This window comes from Rana temporaria, chromosome 3 (assembly GCF_905171775.1).
Source record: "Rana temporaria chromosome 3, aRanTem1.1, whole genome shotgun sequence".
NCBI lineage: Eukaryota > Metazoa > Chordata > Amphibia > Anura > Ranidae > Rana > Rana temporaria.
Window position 1 is genome coordinate 481,878,158 of NC_053491.1, and position 26,842 is coordinate 481,904,999.

The window sequence follows — 26,842 nt, forward strand, 5'->3', positions numbered from 1 at the left end:
TTGTTTGTTTATAGCGCAAAAAATAAAAACCGCAGGAGGTGGTCAAACACCACCAAAAGAAAGCTCTATTTGTGGGAAAAAAAGGACGTAAAATTTGTTTGGGAGCCACGTTGCATGACAACGCAATTGTCAGTTAAAGCAACACAGTGCGGTATAGCAAAAAAAGGCCTGGTTGTTAAGGGGGTAAATCCTTCCGGGCCTTATGTGGTTAAATTATATATATATATATTAAATACCTTTATTTATAAGGCTATTAAAGTAGACTTTTAGGCATTACAGAATTTAGACATGTATCTTATTTGAAAAAAAATCTGGAAAATTACTGCAAGATCAAATTAGGGAGAAAAAAAAAAACTGACAGATCCACACAAATGATGTTGATCCAGGGGTCTCTCTGGTTGTTCTATATTGTATTCTGATAGTGGAGACTCCACCCTTCAGAATACACAGATCAGCACCACAGCCATTGGCTGGCAAGCACTAATCCGATGCTGGTTTTCCAGGAAGACCTTTTCGAGAGAAGCCTGCCGTAATGCCGGTTTCTGTTGAACAGACACACACACTTACTGAAAGTCCTCCAGTTCCTGCTGAACTGGACGAATTTCATCTGTTCCTGGTTCTAGTCTCTCTCTCTGGTCCTCTCCTTCTGGTCCACTCTCTGGTTGCTGCTCTTTGCGTTTTAGGATAGACTTTTGTTTTACCGGAGAGTGAGAATTTTTCTTACAGCGCAGCAAGCTGTAGACGTATCTCTGATACTTGGAGGATGCAAAATAATAGATAAGAGGATCCAGACAGCAGCTGATGGTGCTGATACAGGCAAAGAGGACGTAGGGAATATACAGAGAGCCATCAGAACTCTTATGCAATGTCACATAGTTAATTAAATAGAGGACATTAGTGGGGCCAAAACAAAGGACAAACACACTTAGCACAACCACGGTTAGGCGGATAGCTCGTGATCTCTTAGGTGTGGCATCAGATTTTGATCTGCTGACATTGCGGATGATTCCGATGTGACAGAAAGTTGTAATAAATAATGGTAAGAAAAATAAAAGTGAGATAACAGTGGAGAAATGGGTAACAGTAAAATCTAAATAAGCTGGAAGATGATGAACATCATGACATATTATTAGGTTTACATTTCCTCCATTATATTTCTGGGTTTGTTCTCTTATGAGAAGAGGCACAGTGCTGGCCAATGAGATGACCCAGATGACACCACACACCAGCCAGGCTTGGGTCACTGTGCGCCAGGGAAGAGACTGCACCGGGTAGACAACAGCCAGGAAACGGTCCACACTGATACTTGTCATGAGCAGGATGGAGCAGTACATGTTACAGTAATATGCTGACGTGACAAAGCGACACATTCCTTCTCCGATGACCCAGTTGGATCCAAAGTATCTGTAGACAATATAAAAAGGCAGGACACTAATGAGGACGACATCTGCAGCAGCGAGGTTCAGCATGTAGACCACTGCCGGCTTCCTGAGCTTCACCTTCACCAGGAATATGATGATCGCCATGATATTGAGAGGAAGAGCCACGAGGAACACAACAGTATAGATGGATGGGGCAAGAATGGTCACACTCCAATGTATGCTTGATTCTCTTAAGATTTGAAGAATTTTCCGATACACTTTATAGTCATGATCTGCAAGTAAACATCTAATATTAGCATTAATAAACAGGATACGTTTAACTTTTCTTTAAAGCAGAACTCCAGTTTGAAAAAATAATCTAATGAATAGCTCATCTGAAATAAACATGAGAAAATAAAAATTATACTGAACCCAGAGCCTTCGCTCCCCAAAATATATATATATTTTTTGAGAGAGAGAGAGAGACAGAGAGAGAGAGAGAGAGAGAGAGAGAGAGAGAGAGAGAGAGATTGTTACACCCTCTGTAGGCTACTGGTATGTTATGGTGTTCCCTGTGTGGTTTTAAAGCGCAGAACCTTATTTCCATCTTTAAGAACAGGTTGGACTCTCAGTCAGTTCCCCCAATTGATTAAGTAGTGTGGATAACTGAGAAAATGTGTCAATATCCACAGAGTGTTGTATCTGAAAGTTCATATACTGAACATAGGGAACACCCAGTGAACCATCAAACTTTATATATTCTCCAAAAAGGAACATTATTACGTTGTATTGTCTGTCAGATATCTTGGTTGGAGGCCAAGCTGACAAGAGGGCTTCCCTTGCAGCTTCGGTCCAAGCACCCCTGAGTGTGGTGACAGAGGAACAAGGCTCAAAGAAGCACGGGTGCCTGTAACTTGGTAGCAGGCTACAGCCAGGGTCAGAGTCGTAGTCAAGATGAGCCAGGATCACACATGGTAAGGCAGAAGATAGTGTAGTCAAGACAGGACTGGAGCTGAGGAGGCATTCAGCGGAGGCAAGGGTATCCAGTCAACAGGGGGTTAACAAAGGGTATTTTCATTTAAAAACATGCTCTTACCTATTGGCCAAGGCGAAAGGGGGTTGGGGGGAGCTGAGGTAGTATTATTTGCTGGGTAGGTGGGGCTTCAGCAGTTGCAGAGCAGTAATCGTTGGACGAACATCCCTCCCTCCCTTATAGGGGTTGTAAAGGTTCATCTTTTATTTTCTAAATTGGTTCCTTTAAGCTAGCGTATTGTTGGTTCTCTTACCTTTTCTTTCGATTTCCCTTCTAAATGTTTTTTTTCTTTGTTTGAATTTCTCACTTCCTGTTTTTCCTTAGTAAGCTTTCCACCATCATCTGAGCGGTGGAAAGTCATTTAGAACAGCTTACTGAACACCTTACTGAGGAGGAACAGGAAGTGAGAAATTCAGACAAAGAAAACAAAGAAAAAAAACATTTAGAAGGGAAATCGAAGGAAAAGGTAAGTGAACCAACAATGCACTAGCTTAAAGTAACCCATTTCAAAAATTAAAAACAAACCTTTACAACCCCTTTAATGTGGTTACGATAGTTATAGATGTTTTAATTTCTGTGTTGGCTGTTTGGGGTCCTTGATGGTGGTCTAAACCTGGTCACTGATGGGAAACCATCTGAGGTATGGTATCCTCAAGTGGGAACGGTTCACTGCATAGTGCCCAGGTAGTGTTAAGAACCCTGGGTGGCTAAGGTCAGCTGGGTTAGGCCCAGAGTCAGTGGGTTGCGTCTGAGGTTACAACTCAGCTAGCTGGTGCCTCAGACACAAAAAACTATTTGGTATTTGGTACCGTCAAGGATCTCAAATCAATGTAGCTGGGTTAAGTCATTTATTATTATGTTCGTTATCTGAAGGTTGATTTTGGCCATCTAACCCTACTCCATGTGTTGTGTGGTTTTTATATAAGTTAGGGGATGGCATTCGGGGGGTAATAATGAGTGAGTAATTGGTCAGTTGGGTTGTTAGCTCTTAGCTACCCTAGTCATGTAACATGGTGTGGTCAGTACCAGGGAAGCAAGCAGAGCGAGATGAAGAAGCAGGCCAAGGTCAGTACCAGGAGCAGGTCGAGGTCAGTACCAGGGAAGCATGCAGAGCATAGTCAGAGGCAAGCTGAGGATGGTATCTAGAATCCACATAGCAAGGTCAGGACCAAACCATGTAAGCAGTGGGAAATCAGTCAGCAAAAGCAGGAGTACAGGAACACGGGGAAGCTGAAGAACACTTAGTGATAAACACACATCAAGGCTTCCTTTAAATAGCCAGCTTGGCACTGTTCCCGGATCAGGTGTGCACTCTGACGTGTCAGTACTGTGTGCTGGCCAGGGTCGTGGGTAACACCAGTCCTCTTGTACGGGGCACGGGCCAGCACAGGCTGTGTGCAGGAGCTCCCTTCTCCCATCCTTTTTTTTTGTTTTTTCGGGTCATTCGTTATGATCAAAATTCATTATTTCAAATAAATTTGTAACTTTGGAAAAAATATATTTGTTACATTCCATTCATTTAGCAGTATTAACCAGCCGTACCCAGCCATACTCGGCGATACTTGGCAAAGCTCAGCTGTACTCGGCCTCTGTATGTGGCCAGGCTGTGGAAGTGGTATCGCCATACTCAGCAGGAGTAGGAGAATCTATTTTGGGGTGTCATTTTTGGTATGTACATGCTATGTGTTAGAAATATTGTATAAATGGACAACCGTGTTAAAAAAAATGCGTTTTAACCACTTCCCAACCGCCGGCCGTCATATGACGTCCTTCATTTTTGTGTGGGGATATCTGAATGATGGGTGCAGCTACAGACATTATTCAGATATCAGATTTTCCAGCCGGCGGTTCCCTACACCATAAGAATGATCATAGCGGCTGTTCTGCTGCTTGATCGCTGCCCTCTGGTGCTTCTATCGACTCATCGCTATGATCAAAGCCAGGATCGTTTTTTTTATTTCAGGCTTCCCAGCCTAGAGGTAAGATGTGGGGTCTTATTGACCCTATATCTCACTGTAAAGAGGACCTGTCATGCCATATTGGGTAAAGTAGTTATTCCTGCGCTACAGTGGAAACTATGGGCCAGATTCAGAAAGGACATACGACGGCACAGCGCTATTGTACGCCGTCGTAAGTCCTAATCTGGCCCGTCGTATCTATGCGACTGATTCTTAGAATCAGTTACGCATAGATATCCTTTAGATCTGACAGGCGTAAGTCTCTTACGCCGTCGGATCTAAACTGCAATTTTTTTCCCCCGCTAGGCGGCGCTTCCGTCAATTTCCGCGTCGAGTATGCAAATTAGCTAGATACGCAAATTCACAAACGTACGCGCGGCCGACGCAGTAAAGTTACAACGTTTACGTTAGGCTTTTCCCGGCGTATAGTTGAACCTGCTATATGAGGCGCAGCCAATGTTAAGTGTGGCCGTCGTTCCCGCGTCGAAGTTTTGTTGTTTGCGCAAGTCGTCCGTGAATGGGGCTGGACGTACATTCACGTCGAAACCAATGACGTCCTTGCAACGTCATTTGGAGCAATGCACACTGGGAAATGTTAGGGACGGCGCATGCGCAGTTCGTTCGGCGCGGGGACGCGCTTCATTTAAATGATACACGCCCCCTACCCGCCGAATTAGAATTCCGCCGGGTGATTTACGCTACGCCGCCGCAACTTTACAGGCAAGTGCTTTGTGAATAAAGCACTTGCCTGAAAAACTTGCGGCGGCGTAACGTAAATCGGATACGTTACGCCGCCACACAGATACGCCAGCTGTACCTGAATCTGGCCCTTTGTGTGCAAAGGGTAAAGGTGCGGCAACTACCGTATGGGCCAACCACTACCCACAGTGAGGCATGGAAAAAAATCAATAGATGGTGTTGCGCTCCAATAGCATAGAATGGTGTAAGTGGTAAAATGTATAAATAACCAAAATAGTATAATTGATAAATTAATGTGCAAATAGACTGACTGAAAGATACAAATCGCTATAAATGCTAAGGTGCATCCAAAGGTGAACTGAATGAATGTGCAAACAGTGCAGATAAGGTGACTCATCTGGGTGCATAAATAAAATCACAGCATAAAGATAATATATGCAGTCGCAGAGGAAATTGCAGGATGGTGTTATGCTCCAATCAAAATTAATGACTAGACATAACTAATATACAATAATGATGGATGACTAAAACAGTGAACTGAATAAGAGTGCAAATAAATACAAATAGGTGACTGTATAATGTAAGTAAAATCACATCATATGAATGGTGGATGGAACCACGAGATGGAACCACAAATGGTGCAACTGCGACTCAGTCCAAGAGGTAATGCAATTTAATCAAAAAAAATTGCAAAGTGCGAGTGAAGGTCTGGGTGCTAAATGACATTAGCAGGGGGCAAGGTGACTTGTTGGTGAATCTTCGGTGTATGGTGACACCCGAAGGTGTGCTAGCAAATTACCTTACGGCAAGGTAAGCAGCATTCAATAAAACCAATGGAATCACTCGGGGGTAGAGAGGATATAACTCCTATCGGTCCTTCCAGTAGTGTGGCACCTAGGGGGTTTAAGGCTTCCTTCCAGGCTGGGTGGTCAGCAAGGTAAGACAGCTCCAAAGTGTGTCACCAGGCAGGGTAGAGAAAACATAGAGGAGGCTCTCTAGTGTAATATGTTTTAAACACTCAGTGGTTTATTCGAACATATAACAAACAGGGTACTCACTAGTGTTGCTCACGAATATTCGTATTGCGAATATTCGGCTCGAATATGGCATATTCGAGTATTCACGAATATATCGAATTTCGCGGCCAATATTCGCTATTCCGAATATTCGCATTTTTTTAATTTTATTTTTAAAACAGATCACATCCTAGTGATCTACATCGAGGTCTAAAAGCATTGCTGGTATGATTAGAGACACTGGGCCGAGTAGCTGAAGCGATCATTTTATATTGCCGAATATTCGCAATGCGAATATTCGGCAATAGGAATATTGCGCAATTATTTTCTCCGCCCTTCTTTTGCATCAGAGCCAATCAGAGTTCTCCTACCACAGTTGTCAGAGGTTAGCAACCTCTATAGCAACCAATAGGAACCTGCCTGCACGGCCATTATATAAGGTCACTCCCAGCAGCATTTCATTGCAGATTCACAAGGTGGCTAGAGAGTGTGGAGTGTTTCTGTGTTTCTGTGTGATCTTACAGCATCAGCATTGTGCTTCCTTGCTAGTGATTTCAGTTCATATTCTACTTATTCTAAACTGCTTTTTTCAAAGCAAAAGACACAACAGCTTTTTTAAAAGCTAAGTTTTGTGTTGTATTGTCCAGGTTAGTGTAGCTTAGTGTTAGATAGATTTCTGTGTAGTTAGTGTAAGTGTACATTGTGTAAGTGTACATTTCTTTAAGGTAGCTTAGTTTAGTGTGTGTTTAGTGTCTGTGTTTTGTGTAAAAAAACAAAACAAAAAAACATTTAGTAGTTCGTGTTTGTTTAGTGCATTTTTTTTTTTTTTTGTAGTCCTTGCCAGTCAGTGTAAAAAAAAAAAAAAATATTTAGCTTTAGTTTATAGTCATATAACTTTGTGTAAGCAGTTAGTGTTTGTTTAGTGCATTTTATTTTTTTATTTTTGTAGTCCTTGTCTTTGTCCTTGTCAGTCAGTGTAAAAAAAAAAAAAACTTTTAAGTGTACTAGTTTTATTATAGTTTAGTAGCTGTCTGTCTACGTCTTTGTCTGCGTGCCTGTCTTTTAAAAAAAAAAAATCCTTCCTCACATTTCCCCCCCCAATAAAGTTTACCCCCCTCCTCCACATCAGCAAGTATGAGCAGCATACGTGGCCGTGGCAGCAGGGGTAGGGGAGTTACTCCCAGTGCTGGGTCGCTGTCAGCACAGGGTACCTCTTGCGCCCCTACTAGTGGTAGAGGATCAGGTGGAACGGGAGTCCGCCTCATCCGTGATTTTTTTTCATCGGGCAGCCGCCCGATATTGCCTTCTCAGGCTCCAGTAGTGGTGGACTAGCAGTGCCACTGAGTCGTCAGTCCCGACTCCCAGTAGCACCACCATTACACCGGTGCCTTTAGTACCCCCCCCAGCCCCCAAGAGTCCAACATCTTACTGTTCGACAGCGACAGTGAGAGGGATATCTTGGGGGAGGCCATGCATCAGACAGACATCCTGTTCTGTCCTGATGGTCAGGACCTTTTTGAAGGGATGATGGAGGAGGATGGGATACCTGCTGTCAGTATCCCAGAGACATCCCTTCCAAGTGGTGCTGGTGTTTTTGTGCAGGAAACACCCACACCTAGTCAGACCCAGGCGTCGGTGAGGGGACAGCGGAGCCAGGCTAGCGACTCCATGTCAGCTGGTTCCCTCAGACCAACACATTTCAGCCCTGGGTCGGACATATCTGGGGGCGAAGAGGAGGGTGACCCAACATGGGTGCCATCTGACTCGTTGGTTCACAGCGGCAGTGACGACGAGGAAGGTAGGTACCCTGGGGAAACGGTGCGCCAGGTCACCAGGGAGACCAGCGTCAGGGTCTCCACTGGTGATGGCAGCAGGAGGTGTCAGCAGCAGCAGCAGCAGCAGGCAGCTCCACCTGTGCGCACCGAGTCCCAGCAGGTGCAAGTCAGCGTCACCCCATCTGACAGGAGGGCGGCGCTGAAGTCACCTGTCTGGGCCTACTTCACCCTGGTAGCAGATAACCCTACCGTGGCCATCTGCCAGATCTGTCATGTCAGGGTGAAGAGAGGGAAGTGCTTGGCTCGGGTGGGTACCACAGCCCTGAACCAGCACCTGAGAATCAATCACTGGCGGGAGTATGACCAGATGAAGCCTGGTGGTGGTAGCAGCGCCATCACCACAAGTGAGCAGGATACAGCAGCCCCTGCCACAGCTTCATCTGTTCCCAGCAGGTCATGCCCCCCGCTCCCTCTAGTAGAGGTACTGGTACCGGCAACCAGACCTCTACTTCCACAGCACCCTCCTCGTCTGTGTCCTGCACTGCCGTCCGGCGCCAGGCGTTGCTTTCCGACGCCTTTGAGCGCACCACTCCCTTCCCCCCTGGAGACCGACGTGTGCGTTCCCTCAATGGGCTCCTGGCAAGGGTTATTGCCCAACATCTGCTGCCCTTCAACATCGTTGACAGCAACCCTTTCAGGCAGATGTTGGAGCAGGCCCAACCCCAATGGCGTGTCCCGAGCCGCCATTTCTTTGCCAGGACTGGTGTCCCTGCCCTACACCAGCACATTGTGCAGAATGTAACCCTGTCGCTGGATCACGCTGTCAGCGACAGGGTGCATCTCACAATGGATGGCTGGACCAGCAGGCATGGGCAGGGCCGGTAGATCAGTTTCACGGCCCATTGGGTTTCCCTCCGAGGCGCCGGGGAGGGATCGGCGGCATCAGATCTTGTGGTGCCGCCCCGGGGTGTCCAGGGGAGAACTGCTGGTCTCCGTCAAGCCACTGTCTCCGCAGCTGCTGAGCCTCCCAGCAAGCGCCCCTATAGCTACTCAAGTGTGGGGCACGTGCGCTGTCAGGCCGTGCTCCAGCTTGTTAGTTTAGGAGACCGGAGACACACTGGCCCTGAAGTGCTGACCGCACTTCAGGCTCAGGTCCAGAAGTGGCTGACACCCCGAAGGCTCCAGGCAGGTATGGTTGTCTGTGATAACGGCAGCAACCTACTCTCCACCCTCCAGGCTGGCAGTCTGACCCACGTGCCCTGTCTGGCACATGTCCTCAACCTTGTGGTGCAGAAGTTCCTGCGCACCTATCCCGGGTTGAGTGACATTGTGCTAAGGGTGCGTAGGATTGCCAGCCACTTCAGGCGCTCCCCAACCGCTACCGCGTTCCTGTCCAAGTTGCAGCGGGCCAACAAACTGCCCCTTCACAGGCTGATTGTGGACAGTGTGACGCGGTGGAACTCCACCCTCCACATGCTGGAGAGGTTGTGGGAGCAGCGAAGGGCGGTGAAGGAATACCTGCTGGATCAAGGCACTGCCGGGCCATCACAAACCCTCCCGTACATCACCTGTGCGGTGTGGGGGCAGATACACCAGGTCTGCCATGTGTTGGCCCCTTTCGAGCAGGCGACCAAGATGGTGAGCAGGGAGCATGTCGGCCTCAATGACGTGCTCCCTATAGTGTTCCTGCTGGACAGGGCACTAGATCGCCTGCTCGAAGCTGGGGAGAGGGCCTTGGTGGAGCAGGAGGAGGCAACACTGCTCCACCAAGACCAGGCCCAGGACGAGGAGGAGGAGGATGATGATGATGAGGAGGTTACTGGTGTCGTCCTGGAGTCAGGGCCTGGTCAGGAGGGAGAGCCGGTGTTGGGGGCACCGATAGTCCGGGGGTTGGGCATCTCTGAGCGTGAGCAGCAGCGCCTTATTGTCTTGCCCCCCCTCCAGCGTACTATCTGAGCGGACATTCAGCGCGGCAGGTGGGGTGGTCACGGACAAGAGGACCCGTCTGTCCACAGACTCCGTGGAGAGACTCACATTCATCAAGATGAATGAGTCCTGGATCGGCGGTGACGGGTCCCTTGTCATGCATTCCCTGATGTATTTACAGTGATGAAAATAATTATTTGAACACCTGAGAAAATCAATGTTAATATTTGGTACAGTAGCCTTTGTTTGCAATTACAGAGGTCAAACCTTTCTTGTAGTTTTTCACCAGGTTTGCACACACTGGAGGAGGGATTTTGGCCCACTCCTCCACACAGATCTTCTCTAGATCAGTCAGGTTTCTGGGCTGTCGCTGAGAAACATGGAGTTTGAGCTCCCTCCAACGATTCTCTATTGGGTTTAGGTCTGGAGACTGGCTAGGCCACGCCAGAACCTTGATATGCTTCTTACAGAGCCACTCCTTGGTTATCCTGGCTGTGTGCTTCGGGTCATTGTCATGTTGGAAGACCCAGCCTCGACCCATCTTCAAAGCTCTAACTGAGGGAAGGAGGTTGTTGCCCAAAATCTCGCAATACATGGCCCCGGTCATCCTCTCCTTAATACAGTGCAGTCACCCTGTCCCATGTGCAGAAAAACACCCCCAAATCATGATGCTACCACCCCCATGCTTCACAGTAGGGATGGCGTTCTTGGCATGGTACTCATCATTCTTCTTCCTCCAAACACGGTTAGTGGAATTATGACCAAAAAGTTCTATTATGGTCTCATCTGACCACATGATTTTCTCCCATGACTCTTTTGGATCATTCAAATGGTCATTGGCAAACTTAAGACGGGCCTTGACATGTGCTGATTTAAGCAGGGGAACTTTCCGTGACATGCATGATTTCAAACCATGACGTCTTAGTGTATTACCAACAGTAACCTTGGAAACGGTGGTCCCAGCTCTTTTCAGGTCATTGACCAGCTCCTCCCGTGTAGTCCTGGGCTGATTTCTCACCTTTCTTAGGATCATTGAGACCCCACGAGGTGAGATTTTGCATGGAGCCCCAGTCCGAGGGAGATTGACAGTCATGTTTAGCTTCTTCCATTTTCTAATGATTGCTCCAACAGTGGACCCTTTTTCATCAAGCTGCTTGGCAATTTCACCGTAGCCCTTTCCAGCCTTGTGGAGGTGTACAATTTTGTCTCTAGTGTCTTTGGACAGCTCTTTGGTCTTGGCCATGTTAGTAGTTCGATTCTTGCTGATTGTATAAGGTGGACAGGTGTCACTCTTTATGCAGCTAATGACCTCAAACAGGTGCATCTAATTTAGCATAATAAATGGAGTGGAGGTGGACATTTTAAAGGCAGACTAACAGGTCTTTGAGGGTCAGAATTCTAGCTGATAGACAGGTGTTCAAATACTTATTTTCCTCACTGTATACCTTTGAAACTCATAGTGGGCAGGTAGTGTTAAGGGCATAAATATTTCCATGCTGTGTCATTAAGCCACTATAAGGAGTCCTGATGCTGCTGCCACATTATTTTGAAAAGTAATTGCTCATCATGAATTTAAAAAGTCACGGATGGCATAGAAATGACGTTAATCAAACTTTTAAATTATGAGGCACTATGGTATAGTCAGGCTACTGCTACTTAAGGCCGGTGTCCTTCTGCTTTTCAAATTTAATCACCATGCTACTGCAACTTCAAGTTTTTATAATTTTGCCACCATATGGGCTCCTACTGCTAAAGCCAAAAGGCTGAGTGATTATGTACCGATATATTACTCATACTGCTGCTGTCACCTTTTGTCCGAGAGATTTGCCACTTTCTGTTACTACCGCTGCTGCTGATGGCACCTCTTGGCCGAGCTATTTGCCATTTTTATTACTCTTACCACTGCTGCTGTTCATGGCACCTCTTGCCCAAGTGCTTTGACACTGTGTTGTCTACTATTACTACTGTTGCTCAGTCAAGACACCTATGTCACAAGTTATTTGCCACTCTATACTACTATTACCACTGCTGCCGCTGCTGTTCATCATGGCACCTCTTGCCCAAGTGATTTGACACTGTATTGTCTACTGCTACTAGTGCTGCTGCTCAGTCAAGACACCTATGTCACAAGTTATTTGCCACTCTATACTACTATTACCGCTGCTGCTGCTGTTCATCATGGCACCTCTTGCCCAAGTGATTTGACACTGTATTGTCTACTACTACTAGTGCTGCTGCTCAGTCAAGACACCTATGTCACAAGTTATTTGCCACTCTATACTACTATTACCACTGCTGCTGCTGCTCATCATGGCACCTCTTGCCCAAGTGATTTGACACTGTATTGTCTACTACTACTAGTGCTGCTGCTCAGTCAAGACACCTATGTCACAAGTTATTTGCCACTCTATACTACTATTACCACTGCTGCTGCTGCTGCTGCTGTTCATCATGGCACCTCTTGCCCAAGTGATTTGACACTGTATTGTCTACTACTACTACTGCTGCTGCTCAGTCAAGACACCTATGTCACAAGTTATTTGCCACTCTATACTACTATTACCACTGCTGCTACTGCTGTTCATGGCACCTCTTTCCCGAGTGATTTGACACTATATTGTCTACTGTTACTAATACTGCTGCTGCTCACGACACCTATGTCACAAGTTATTTGACACTATTGACTACTATGGCCACTACTGATGCTGTAAAGTCTTGCCCAAGTGTTTAGATGCTATCTAGTACTATTACCACTACTGCTTGTAAATGCTGCCTGTGTGATAATTACATTATATTTTAATACTACTGCTGCTGCCTCCATGCTGAGTAATGCTTCATGACCTCTCTGGCACAGCGGATCCACCAACAGCCTCCACTACAAGCTACCGGACCGGATCGTAACAGCAAGTGTAACTAAAACAATGAACTTTATGTTAAACCCTGGTTTGTGGCCTTTATACTGCAACCATTAGCCTGTCTGCAAGAGCAAATCTGCACTCTCTCTCTCTTTCTCGCTCTCTCTAATCTCTATATCTATATATATATATTGTTGCTTTTGTTATATTCATTTTTCAACAGTTTAGTTTGTGTTCGTCATGTCTGTGTCCGTGTACTTTAGTTTGTGCTAGGTTTGTGTTAAATAAAATCTATATATATAAAACTCAACGTGTGTATGTATGTTCCAGTATCACATCCAAACGGCTAAAGATATTAACATGAAACTTGGCACACATGTTACTTATATGTCAGCAACAAACATAGGATAGGTGGTTTAACCCTTACCCACCACCATTTGCCATGGTCGGGGTTTTTCTTTAAAGTCCCATTCAACTCTATGGGAAATACATGTTTCTGCATAACTTCCAAACGGCTGTAGATATTTTGATAACACTTGATCACATGTTACTTATATGTCCACTTAAACTATAGGATAGTTAATTTATTCCTTAACTACCCCCATTTGTGAGGGTCAGGTTTTTTTTAAAGTCCCCTGCAAATCAATGGGAAATGTATGTTCCCACATAACTTCTGTACGCCTAGAGATATTTCAATAATACCTGCTACACATATTACTTATATGCCAAATAAAAATATATGACAGTTACATTAACCCTTACCTACACCCTTATATAAAAGATGGGTATATTTATATTACTATGATTTTCCTCCCCAAAAGGTTAAGGTAGGAAGACCGGGCAACGCCTGGTATTCAGCTAGTAATAGTATAAAATGTTTTTGGTTATTATGATGTTAGATGTGTTGATGTTGATGTTGATGTGTTAGATGTGAAGTTAGATGTGTTGAAAAAACTAAAACTCTCAATAAGAAATGAAACATTTTAAAAAAATAACATTTTTTATTTAAAAAAAAAAAAAATCAAATATAATTATTCATGAGCTTGTGAAGCTCTGCCATCTCCTCACTATTCTTTATCAGCTGTTGCGCCAGCTGTTCATTTTGGCGGTTTAGAAATTGTATTTTCTGCTGGTTGGAGAGTATTTTTGCTGTGAGACTGTGCATGGCAGTTTGCTTTCTCTCCATCTTTTTCAAAACTGTTAGGATATAAGAAAAAAATATTTGGATTTCAAAGACCGTGACCAAATAAATAAAATATTTATGTTGCTTATTAAACAATCATTATCATGTCTATACAATTGTTATGTGTCTAGCACATATACTTCTATCATAAATAACATATTATTGTTCTGAAATCTGACGGGTGTGCTTTAAATGCTGTCCATTTTTATATCTACATCTTATTGTTGAAATGTTATTAATCTTTGTGCACATATTTACCCTCTTGACTGAGGCTCACAGGAACGGTCTCTTCCTCCTGCTCCTCTTCTCCTACAGCCGATACTCCACCAGAAGTTTTGGGGGGGGGGTGCAGCTCCTCATCTTGCTCCTCAACAGGAGCTGGGGGTGGCGAGTGGGAGGGCCCTGGCTGCTCCTCCTCATCCCTCTCCTCCTCTTCCGCATCCTCCTGCTCCTCCTCTTCATCCTCCTCCTCTACGGCCTGTCGCCTTGTGCGCTTGGGGCGCACAGCTGGTAGAGGAGCTCCTATAATAACACAATGTTCATATATGTAAAAATGTTTTCTAATGACGTATGCAAATTCTGTGTACTCTGCTGTATTGTATATGAATACAAATTAATTTATATAGACAGTTAACCAATGGGACAATGAGCGTGAGCTGGGCTGCCACCATGGTAAAATGAGCTGTTTTTGTCTCCTTTGTTTTGTTCAGACGATCTCATGTTAAAAAAAGGGCCTGATGGAGCACACGGGATTACTATGACAACCCCACGCCTAACACAGGAATTTAGTGGGAATCTATATATATAAAACTCAACGTGTGTGTGTATGTATGTATGTATGTTCCAGCATCACGTCCAAACGGCTAAAGATATTTACATGAAACTTGGCACACAGGTTACTTATATGTCAGCCACAAACATAGGATAGGTGGTTTAACCCTTACCCACCCCCATTTGCCATGGTCGGGGTTTTTCTTTAAAGTCCCATTCAACTCTATGGGAAATACATGTTACTTCATAACAGCTGTAGATATTTAGATAACACTTGGTCACATGTTACTTATACGTCCACTTAAAGTATAGGATCGTTAATTTATCCCTTAACTACCCCCATTTGTGAGGGTCGGGGTTTTTGTTTAAAGTCCCATGCAAAGCAATGGGAAAAGTATGTTCCCACATAACTTCTGTGTTCCTGCCTGCTGTCACATGTCTTTTTTCAACAGTACTATGAATACCTTGGCTGGTGGTGATATATGTTACCACAACATGGCGTCTGGGTTAACAACATCTGCCCTTACATTAATTACATATGACCTTACATAACTGTCACCAATAACTTACCTGGATGATATTCATCCCGTATACGCTTGACCTGGTCCATGTGGCGCCTCTTCAGGTCCGACCATTTTTTTAAAATGGCCATGCGGTTGTGTGTGCTTCCATGTTGGTCGAGTAACTCCCGCATTAGGGAGCTGACCACTTTTTTTTTTTCCGGCTGCCTCCGTAGCTGATCGTAGTCCTTTTGCAGGAACCTCTGCAAGATGAAGAACAAAGTATATTATAATACTTTTGTTTAAACCCTTATGGATATATGACGTAAATCTATGGTATTCAACAATTGGAAGCATTTTCGCCTTATTAATCAATGACAGGGGTAACATGACAGATTTTATATCTTGCCATTTTGGTCGCCACCTTTTTTGCATAAATATAGCAGCCATTATCATTTGCATAATTATGTATATATGAGTAACAACACAGGATACACGTATAGGGGAGAAATGCGTTGCTATTCATCTGACCGCTATAATTATTTTTGGACACTTATAATGGGCCTGTACAATAGATTATTTTTTTTCATCCCTATCTTTATATAGGAACAATAATATGTTTGTTTCTTTTGACTTTTTGATGAATTAATTTTGAATAAATAATGGAGTTGATGTTATTTAAAAACTACAACTACCAGCATGCTCTGATACACCATGTAGCTCACCGGCACCAGCTGTACAACAATTATACTTTAACTCCCAGCATGCCTGGACAGTTAATGGCTGTCCGGTAATACTGGGGAGTTGTTTTGCAACAGCTGTAGGCTCCGTTTAGGAAACAGTGCCGTACCAGATGTTTTTTTTTTATTGTGGAGGGGAGGGTGGCTATGTAGGGGTATGTGCCCTCCGCCTCTCTCCCCTGTGCCCTCCGCCTCTCTCCCCTGTGCCCTCCGCCTCTCTCCCCTGTGCCCTCCGCCTCTCTCCCCTGTGCGCTGGGGACACCTGAGATGTAAGAAAGCACTCCACTGGGGACACCTGAGATGTATGGAAGCACTCCGCTGGCTGGGGGCAGTGACACCTGAGATGTAAGGAAGCACTCCGCTGACTGGGGACTCCTGAGATGTAAGGAAGCACTCGGCTGGCTGGGGACAGTGACAACAGGGCTCCCACTGATTCTGCATTATGGTGAGTTGAATAATTTTATTCTATATTACCATGTGATAATAGAAATAATGCGCTTCAATCATCCTGAAACCATAACAACCATGGTGCCGGGATAATTGAGATGCCAACAATTTTGGAGTATCTTTATCTGCTGATTGTTAAACACACCCCGGACTCTGTACGTAGCACACCCTGGACTCTGTACGTAGCACACCCTGGACTCTGTACGTAGCACACCCCGGACTCTGTACGTAGCACACCCCGGACTCTGTACGTAGCACACCCCGGACTCTGTACGTAGCACACCCCGGACTCTGTACGTAGCACACCTTTAACCAGTGGCGGAATTATCAGTGTCGCAGCAGTCGTCATTTCGACTGGGCCCTGTAATTCAGCCAAGTCTGGGGGGGCCTTCACCCGCTCGTGTGAGGTGCCCGACCGCCGCCTGCCAGTGTGAGGGGTCCACCTGACTGTCATGTCACTGTGGAGAGGGGGGGGCCTTCATGATTTCTTGCACCGGGGCCCTGAAGTCTCTAGTTACGCCACTGGTCCTATGTCCACAACATGTTAATGCTAAATAGCAAGGAAAGTGCCAAAATAAAACATTTACCATTACCAACCAGGGTGTCTGCAGCTGTCCAGGCATGCTGGGAGTTGTAGTTTTGCAAGAGCAGGAGACACAATGTTTGGGAAATACTAATATCTGATCTTATGTACTAACTTTTAAACTAGACTAAAATGCAGTTAAAGATAATGAAATAACAGTGGTGATTACTTACACTGATCAACAGTTTCTCCTCAGTAGCTGAAAAATTACTTCCCACCATCTTATTCGCTTTGCAGTGCAGCTCAAAGTAGATGCGAAAATCTACTGGCATAGATCCAGGAAATGATCTCCGTTTTCGCGTGTTGTTCGCGCGTCTGCGCATGCGCGGACAAGATCGCAATAAATATCGCATTCGCATTTGCGAAATTTCGATAAAATATCAGGAATATTCGATTTCTGAATGAGCCAATCAGAGTGCTCCTACCGCAGTTGTCGAAATTTCGCAATTATTTTCGCATTCGCAATAGCGAAATTTCGCAAAAATGTCATTTCGATAAAATATCATGAATATTCGATTTTAGCGAATATTTCTCGAATATTCGGCTATATATTCGTGATATATCGCGAAATCGAATATGGCGTATTCCGCTCAACACTAGTACTCACATTTAAAACCGTAATGTAGTGTATATCAGAAATGAGCAGCGAGCTCACACTGTGAAAACGTCACTTCCGGTGTCCTAGTGTCTGACGTGTATCGTCACTGTCACATGACTTCTCCGATGTGCTTCTATGCTATTGGAGCGCAACACCATCTCTTAATTTTTTTCCATGTCATGCCATATTACTATAACAAGGGATGTTTACATTCCTTGTAATAGGAATAAAAGTGAAAAAAAAAAATTGTTGGGAAAAAGTGTCAAACTAAAATAAATAAAGTAAAATGAAAAAAAAAAAATAATAATTTTTAAAGCGCCCCTGTCCCTGTGTCCTTGCATGCAGAAGCAAACGCATACGTAAGTCCCACCCACATATGAAAACGGTGTTTAAACAACACATGTGGGGTATCGCTGCGAACGTTAGAGCGAGGGCTCCAGATATCCTCTGCAACTCAAAACATGTAACCAGTAAAAAAAAATTAAAGCGTCGCCTATTGGAATTTTTATGTAGTGAAGTTTGGCGCCATTCCACGAGCGTGTGCAGTTTTGAGGGGTGACATGTTAGGTATCTATTTACTCGGCGTAACTTCATCTTTCACATTATGCAAAGACATTGGGCTAACTTTACTGTTTTGTTTTTAAAAAAAAAAACGCGTTCAAAAAATTGCTGCGCAAATACTGAGAGAGGTAGAAAATTGTAATGACCGCCATTGTATTCTCTAGGGTCTTTGCTAAAAAATATATATAATGTTTTGGGGTTCTGTGTAATTTTCTAGCAAATAAATGATGATTTTTACATGTAGGAGAGAAATATCATAATTGGCCTGGGTGCTCCAGAACGCCTGAAGGTGCTCCCTGCATGTTGGGCCTCTGTATGTGGCCACACTGTGTAAAAGTCTCACACATGTGGTATCGCCATACTCAGGAGTAATAGTAGAATGTGTTTTGGGGTGTAATTTGTGGCATGCATATACTGTGTGTGAGAAATAACCTGCTAATATGACAATTTTGTGAAAAAAAAAAAAATCTTATTTTGCAAAGAATTTCCCATCGACTACCTGTACCAGTCTCCCACTCCCATATTAAAAAAGGTAATTTTCCCAACCCTCACTCAGCAGCAGAAGAAAACCTCTGATTGGTTAACAAAACACCAGTCACGTTTCCCTTGTAACGGAATTTGGATCCAAAATTTGTCAATGAAATTTCGTATAAAATTCGGAAGCATAGCAATTCATATTTCGGATGCTTCTGAGTGTACGAATTTTCGGAAATTCATACAAATTTTCGATTCGTACGAAATGAATCGCACATGTCTAGTTTATACTTATGTGTATTGTAAGTTGTGAGTGAGGAGACGGCAAGTCTACCCTGAAATATCATATCTCTGAGTCACCTAGTCTGGGCAAATGATTAGATAACCAACTCATGTTAATTAGGTTTCTGGTTACAATTTGTTATGTCAGCCTGCTGTACATATTTGTGTGAGATCTCAAATAAATCAGTTCATGTTCAGCAACCAAACGAGTATTGCCTTGTTTGTTGTTAGGAGCGGATGGAATATCTGATATCTATATTCAGACTGGGAGGAAGCGGTATATGATGAAAGCACTCAAGTGGAGTGTGGGACGTTTCGTTATAGTCCTCTTACCCCAATCCTGTCCAAAACAACATTACAGGTCCTCTAACCCCAATCCTGTCCATAATAACAATACAGGTCCTCTTACAGTGATCATCAATGTAACAAGCAACTGTTTGCACTTTCACGAATGGCTTTAATTTCTGATTCAATGTTTACTATTGTGATGGTGTGATTGGCCCACAGCTATCACATGGTACAGGGTGACTAATTACAGAGCACACACAGTTGTAAACAATGTTGAAATTAATAGATTCCATTCATGACTATACTGTAAGCATAGTGATCAAGTGGTATCTGGGCCACTCACAATGGCCTGAAACTGCAATCCACTGTGTCAGTTGGAGCGCACTGTAAGGGTATGTCACCATGTCTGGGGGAGCCGCCTGCCAGCATTTAATGTACTGTTGGTGGTCGGCAAGTAAACAACAAAAAAAATTTAAACATATTTGAGGTCACAACAGTAATTTGTTAAACATCAAATAGCATTATATGATAATTCCCTTACCAGCGTTGGAACTAGATTTACCTGAAAAATATCAGAGTAAAATGTTAGAGGATCATACAATCAGAACATACAATTCAGTTCTTTAATTACACGTTAATCCATGGTCATTTCTGTTTCTAGAAATCTCAAGTGCTATGAGCCATAAATGGGGATGAAGTTTTGTTGCACTGCTACCATGGGTTCAAGATCAATCTAGATCAGGGGGTCTCAAAACTTGCGGCCCTCCATCTGTTGCAAAACTACAAATCCAATAATGCCTCTGTCTGTGGGAGTCATGCTTGTAACTGTCAGCCTTGCAATGCCTCATGGGACTTGTAGTTTCTTAACAGATGGAGGGCCGCCGGTTTGAGACCCCTGCAGTCTAGAGGTTCTAAATTTGCAGTCTCAACAAATTTATGAACAGATTTGCTCGGGTGAATTTGAATGGTATGACATTTGAATTATGGTCAACAGGCTTAGAGGGGCAAGTAAGGGGCCTATGGGATAAGCCAGACCCCTCATTATAAAAAGGGGGGTATAGAGCAGCCACAGTGTCAGAGCATTGGAAGCTGTTGTAGGGAAAGCAGACAAACTTCACAAGGAGAGATTAGGGCCAGTTATAAATCTGCACTTTAATTCTAAAGGCTAGCTCTTTGATAAATTAACCCTTTTCTACCTTCTATGTTTGTTTTTATTGAAGGATTTTTGGTCTTTATTTTTTTTTTGTGGTTGGCAACTTTCTGTTCATCAATGATCTTATTGCACTCTTCATCTCGACTGTTGGATCATCGTTGAAGAGTGGATTCTCTGGCAGTTCGATGGGTGGTGGGGCTCTGGTGGTGGTCCCTGAGGCAGTTTGTGGATGTATACAGTAACTGTTGGAAAAACGATTTCCATTATTGCAGGTGCTTACCAGGGGAGCTCATGAAAGTGCCATCCACTTTCTTGATGTTGTCACTGGTTAACTTGGTTCTCTGCTCAGTGTCCTGAGGATCTGATACAGAATCCAGTGCTTATGCTGGTTGGCTAACCTAGCAGCCTAATTGGCCGCCAGTAGGCTTCTCGTTCTACCTTCATCTTACAGTATGTATGACCTCTCTGTTTACTCATCAGTACTGCTGCAAGTTGACATGGTTGATTCATTTCTATTTATCCACCAGGCACGCGTCTGAGATCCATGACTGCGTCTGATGGTGGGAGGATGAGTGGACACAGAGGGGCAGCACGTTTATTGATGGACTTGATATTTGTTTTTCTTTTGAATCAACATCATCCAGTGTTTCAAGTGCTATAAATGTGTTGAATAGGGTGATTGTGGGATTATTTTTTTGAGCACCATGTGGGCAGGGCCACCTCAGATCACAAAACAATTTAAAGAAAATCAAGACTCAGGGGCAGATCCACATACATCTGCGCCGGGCGCAGCGTATCTAAGATACACTACGCCGCTGTAACTTACTTTTGTTTGGTTTGAATCCTCAACGAATTTGCGCCGTAAGTTACGGCGGCGTAGTGTATCTGTTGCGGCGTAAGGGCGCGGAATTCAAATGGAAGTGATGGGGGCGTGTTTTATGTTAATACGTCGTGACCCGACTTAAACAACGTTTTTTTTTAACTGTGCATGCGCCGTCCCTGGGGGTATCCCAGTGCGCATGCTCGAAATTAAACCGCAACCAGCCAATGCTTACAACGGTGGCGTCATTCTACGCAAATTCCTATTCGCGAACGACTTACGTACACGACGCAAAAAATTCAAAATTGTACGCGGGAAGAACGGCCATACTTAACATTGAGTAAGCCACCATATAGCAGCTTTAACTATACGCCGGAAAAAGCCGAACGCAAACAACGGAAAAAAATGCGCCAGGCCGACGTACGTTCGTGGATCGCCGTAAACTAGCTAATTTGCATACTCGACACAAATTTCGACGGAAAAATTGCATCTAAGATCCGAAGGCGTACGTAGACGTACGCCTGTCGGATCTAGGCGAGATGTCGTCGTATCTTGTTTTGAGGATTCAAAACAAAGATACGACGCAGGAATTTTGAAATTACGCCGGCGTATCAATAGATACGCCGGCGTAATTTCTTTGTGGATCTGCCCCTCAAACTATATTAAAATTATATACGTACATCAAGGTTTATAGATGTAATCAGAACACGGAAGGTCCAAAGATCTCTCTATCTGACCATCTGTTGTACTTCTAGTTACTCAATTACATCCCATCTCTGTGTAATATTCTGTGCTCTATATCCATCTCTTCACTCCCCCACATTTCTAAAGGTGGAGGGACCAGGGAGATCCGTCACCCCGTCCACTATACATTCTCCTACTCTACTCACATTTTATTCCATTAACATCTCAGATTACACTTTTCCATCCAGCATGAATCAGATTAAAAAATTTCCACACCCTTTATATTGATACAGGCCCGGATTCACATACATCGGCGCATATTTATGCCGCCGTAGCGTAACTTCATTACGCTACGCCGACGCAGCGCAGAGGGGCAAGCCCCGAATTCACAAAGCACTTGCCATCAAATCTGTGCTGGGTTTCTTAGGCGCAAGTCCTCGTAAGTGGAAGTGGGCGTGAGCCATGCAAATGAGGTGTGACCCCATGCAAATGATGGGCAGAGCGCCATAAAGATACAAATAACGAACGGCGCATGCGCCGTCCCGTGGATGCATCCCGGTGCGCATGCTCAGAATCACGTCAGAACTACTCCCTAAGATACGACGGATCACTGCCTACGACGTTAACGTAACCTATGCCTAGTCATATTTTCGCACAACGTAAACAACATAAGATATGACTGCTTGTGTTCCCTGGTCCATACCTTTGCATGGGTTGCGCCTCATCTATGGGGAATAACTTTACGCCGGACGTACGACTTACGCAAACCGTGTAATATTATGCACCGGGCGCAATACGTTCGTGAATCGATGTATCTCCCTCATTTCCATATTTGAATAGGAAATCAATGGGAGCGCCACCTACGTCCAGCGTAACTATGCGCCCACGATACGCCGGCGTAGGCAAGTTACGTCGGTTGGATGAAGCCTATTTTCAGGCGTATCACGGTTTCAGAGTCCGACGCATAGATACGATGGCGCATATTTACACTTACGTGGCGTATCTCGAGATACGTCGGCGTAAGTGCTTTGTGAATCCGGGCCACAGTATGTGAGTTTCTCTAATACTAATGGCTCAACTTGAGCTACCCTCTTCTTTCAATTAATTTTCTATCCACAACAAATAAAAATCATGCAACAACCTCCACATTGTAATGTTTATAATTATCTGTATCTACAGACCCCAGGAAACACGTAAGGGAGCTGCATTCCAGCCTTATATGAAAAAACTGGTCAATATATTCAATGATATACACATTACAGGTCCTCTTATCCCAATCCTGTTCAAAATAACATTACAGGTCCTCTTACCCCAATATTGTCCATTATACCATTAGGTAATCACCGGCGGATCCAGGGGGGGGGGCAACAGGGAAATTGCCCCCCCCCCCCCCCAGGGAACAATCATGTCACATTGGCTTTTAAAAAATAAAAATAAAAAATGTATAATTTTTTTTAAAACTGCTTTGCGGTGCCTGCAGCTGCCGCTGCTGAGTCTCGCTCTCTCTCATCACCAGGGCCTCACTGGCCCAGACCGGTAGGCTGCCTGTCCTGAGGCTGCTTTGAGCTGTAGCTGACTGCAGCGCTCCCCCTCTCTCCTGCGTGTATGACACTGGGCATTTCTCGCTGTGTGTGAGGGTTGGGTCTGTGTTCGGCTGTGCTGCCTGTGCTAGACCTGCTTGTGTGATAGTAGATGGAGATGGAACCCTGATTGAATCAGTGTTTTGTCTATCACACAAGCCCGTCTAGGACCTTGCTAGAGCACACTGCCCTGCCGAACACAGACCTACAGCTCCTGTTTGTTCCATGACACACGTCGGGAGAGGAGATACCTGCTGTGTGTGATCGAGGCAATGCCATGGTGAGTGCCATGCAGAGTGGGGCTTCATTCATATACAAAAGTGGGGCTTCATTCATATACAAAGTAGGGCTGCATTCATATACAAAGTGGGGGTGCATTCATATACAAAGTGGGGCTGCATGAATATACAAAGTGGGGCTGCATGAATATACAAATGTGGGACTGCATTAATATACAAAAGTGGGACTGCATTCATAGACAAAAGTGGGGCTGCATTAATAGACAAAAGAGGGGCTGCATTAATATAAAAAAAGTGGGACTGCATTCATAGACAAAGTGGGGCTGCATTAATATACAAAAGTGGGGCTGCATTCATAGACAACAGTGGGGCTGCATTCATAGACAAAAATGGGACTGCATTTATATACAAAAGTGGGGCTGCATTCATATACAAAAGTGGGGCTGCATTCATATACAAAAGTGGGACTGAATTTATATATACAGTGGGACTGCATTTATATATACAGTGGGACTGAATTTATATACAAAGTGGGACTGAATTTATATACAAAAGTGGGACTGAATTTATATACAAAAGTGGGACTGAATTTATATACAAAAGTGGGACTGAATTTATATACAAAAGTGGGACTGCATTTATATAAAAAAAGTGGGTCTGCATTCATATACAAAAGTGGGACTGAATTTATATACAAAAGTGGGACTGCATTTATATACATTTATATATATATACAAAAGTGGGGCTGTGTTCATATATACAGTGGGGCTGCATTCATATGTACAGTGAGGCTGCAATGATGGGCACTGATGGGGCTGCATTGATCTCTTGTACCATGTCTTCAGTCTCTGACCATCTCTTGTACCATGTCTCCAGTCTCTGACCATCCCTTGTACCATGACCATCCCTTGTACCACGTCTGCAGTCTCTGACCATCCCTTGTACCATGTCTGCAGTCTCTGACCATCTCTTGTACCATGTCTGCAGTCTCTGACCATCTCTTGTACCACGTCTGCAGTCTCTGACCATCTCTTGTACCATGTCCAATCGTCTACAAACTATGGGATAGATTTATGGCATCATTGATCATCATCATTGATTTTTTAGCGGTACTGCAACATTGCAGCGGACACACCGGACACCTAATTGAGTTCTGTAAGCAACACCTTATTTTCTGGCAGTGCCCCTCCCGAGACTAGACTCTGGATCCGCCCTTGTAGGTAATATGCATATTTCTGGAACTAAAGCGGCCCCATCTCAGGGAAAAGAGTTATACATTTACAGCCAACAGGATTATGATAAATAAATAGCAAGCAACAATATATATATTTGAGATCAAAACAGTAATATTATACAAATTAAATAACATTGTATGATAATCTCCTTACCACAGTAGCCAAACAGCATTTCACGACCTGTAAGAGTATGGGAGTAAAATATTAGAGAATCATATAATCAGAACAACTCATTTTTTTAATTACACATTTTTTCCAAGTGAAAAGGTTGCTTTTCTCTTATCCATTGTTATTTCTGTTTTAGAAACCTCAAGAGCAATGGGGTGCACTGCTACTATTATTAGTTTGAGGCAAGTCCTGGAGGTTCAAAATTATCAAATTTATGAAGAAATGTACCCAGGCCAAATTGCACTGCGCGGCCTTTTACCTATGGTCAGCAGGCTTAGATGGGCCAATAAGGGGTTTATAAGCGACTGATTATTAGTGTCCTGATCATCAATGCAGTCCCAACAGTGCTCACCAGTTCTACCAATCAGTGCCCAACAGTCTCTTCTCATCATTGTCATCTATCAGTGCGGCCTACCAGTGCCCATCAGTGCCACCTACCAGTGACCATCAGTGCCGCCTACCAGTGACCATCAATGCCGCCTACCAGTGACCATCAGTGCCGCCTACCAGTGCCCATAAGTGCCGCCTACCAGTGCCCATCAGTGCCACCCACCAGTGACCATCAGTGCCGCCTACCAGTGACCATCAGTGCCGCCTACCAGTGACCATCAGTGCCACCTTATCAGTGCAGCCTCTTCAGTGCCTCCACATCAAAGCCCATTAGTGCAGCCTATCAGTGCCCATCAGTGCTGCTTCATCAGCGCACATTAGTGAAGGAAATAAATTACCCGTTTGCAAGATTTTGTAACAAACTATGAAAAAGTTTTTTATTTTTTCAAAAAGTTTGGTCTTTATTGTTTATTTAGCAAAAAAAGGTGATTGAATACCACCAAAAGAAAGCTATATTTGTGGGAAAAATACTAAAATCAATCAAATCAAATCCTGCACACCTTGGGGTAGATTCAGGTAGAATGGCTTATTTTTGTGCGGGCGTAGCGTATCTCAGATACGCTAAGCCACCGTAACTTAGTGAGGCAGGTTCTGTATTCACCAAGAACCTGCACCCTAAGTTACGGCGGCGTAGCGTAAATCAGCGCCTAATTCAAATTGTGAAGAGGTGGGTGTGTTTTATGTAAATAAATGATGACCCCCAGGTAAATGACATTTTTGACTAACGGTGCATGCGCCGTCCGTGAATGTAACCCAGTGCGCATGCTCCAAATTAACCCGCAAAAAGCCAATGCTTTCGACATGAACGTAAATTCCGCAAATCCCTATTCGCGAATGACTTACGCAAATGACGTAAAATTTTCAAAATTCGACACGGGAACGACGTCCATACTCAACATAGGATACACCTCATATAGCAGGGGTAACTTTACACCGAAAAAAGCCTAACGTAAACAACGTAAAAAAATACGCCGGGCAAACATACGTTTCTGAATCGGCGTATCTACCTAATTTGCATATTCAACGCGTAAATATAAGGAAGCGCCACCTAGCGGCCAGCCTAAAATTGCAACTAAGATACGACGGCGTAAGAGACTTACGCCGATCGGATCTTAGTCAAATCTATGCGTAACTGATTCTATGAATCAGGCGCATAGATACGTAAATGGGTCTTGAGCTCAGACACACCTCCTGGTGTGAATGATCCCTCAGACAGGTGTGATCTGAGATTGTGCACAATAACTTAAAATAAAGGGCACCCTGACTGAAAAAAGATTGAAAAATAGTACTGTTCAAGACAGAGTCGCTCACAGTTTTCCTCTTCACTTCTTCCCGCAGGATCTACCTCACATCATCATCATACCTTGAGTAATGGTCATCGCAGGTGTCCAGTCACCAATGTAGCATAATAACATGACAGGTCCTCTTATCCAAATCCTGTCCATAACAACATTACAGGTCCTCTTACCCCAATCCTGTCCATAACAACATTACAGGTCTTCTTATCCCAATCCTGCCCATAA

General features: G+C 44.2%; 1 protein-coding gene across 1 annotated transcript; it reads right to left on the reverse strand.

Moving 5' to 3' along the window:
- Positions 1 to 167: 167 nt before the first annotated feature.
- On the reverse strand, positions 168 to 24,960 carry LOC120933682 (proteinase-activated receptor 1-like). The gene is made up of 3 exons (XM_040347021.1): positions 24,915 to 24,960; positions 19,592 to 19,612; positions 168 to 1,654 (listed from the first exon to the last, which is right to left on the reverse strand). Exons 1-3 carry the CDS (start codon positions 24,931 to 24,933, stop codon positions 564 to 566), a joined length of 1,131 nt encoding a protein of 376 aa, XP_040202955.1. The 5' UTR covers positions 24,934 to 24,960; the 3' UTR covers positions 168 to 563.
- Positions 24,961 to 26,842: the final 1,882 nt, after the last annotated feature.

Coding starts and splice junctions, on each gene's coding strand:
- LOC120933682 (XM_040347021.1), bottom strand. Junction 1,655..19,591: donor TAAATCTAGTTCCAACGCTG/GTAAGGGAATTA, acceptor GTTTACTTGCAG/ATCATGACTATAAAGTGTAT.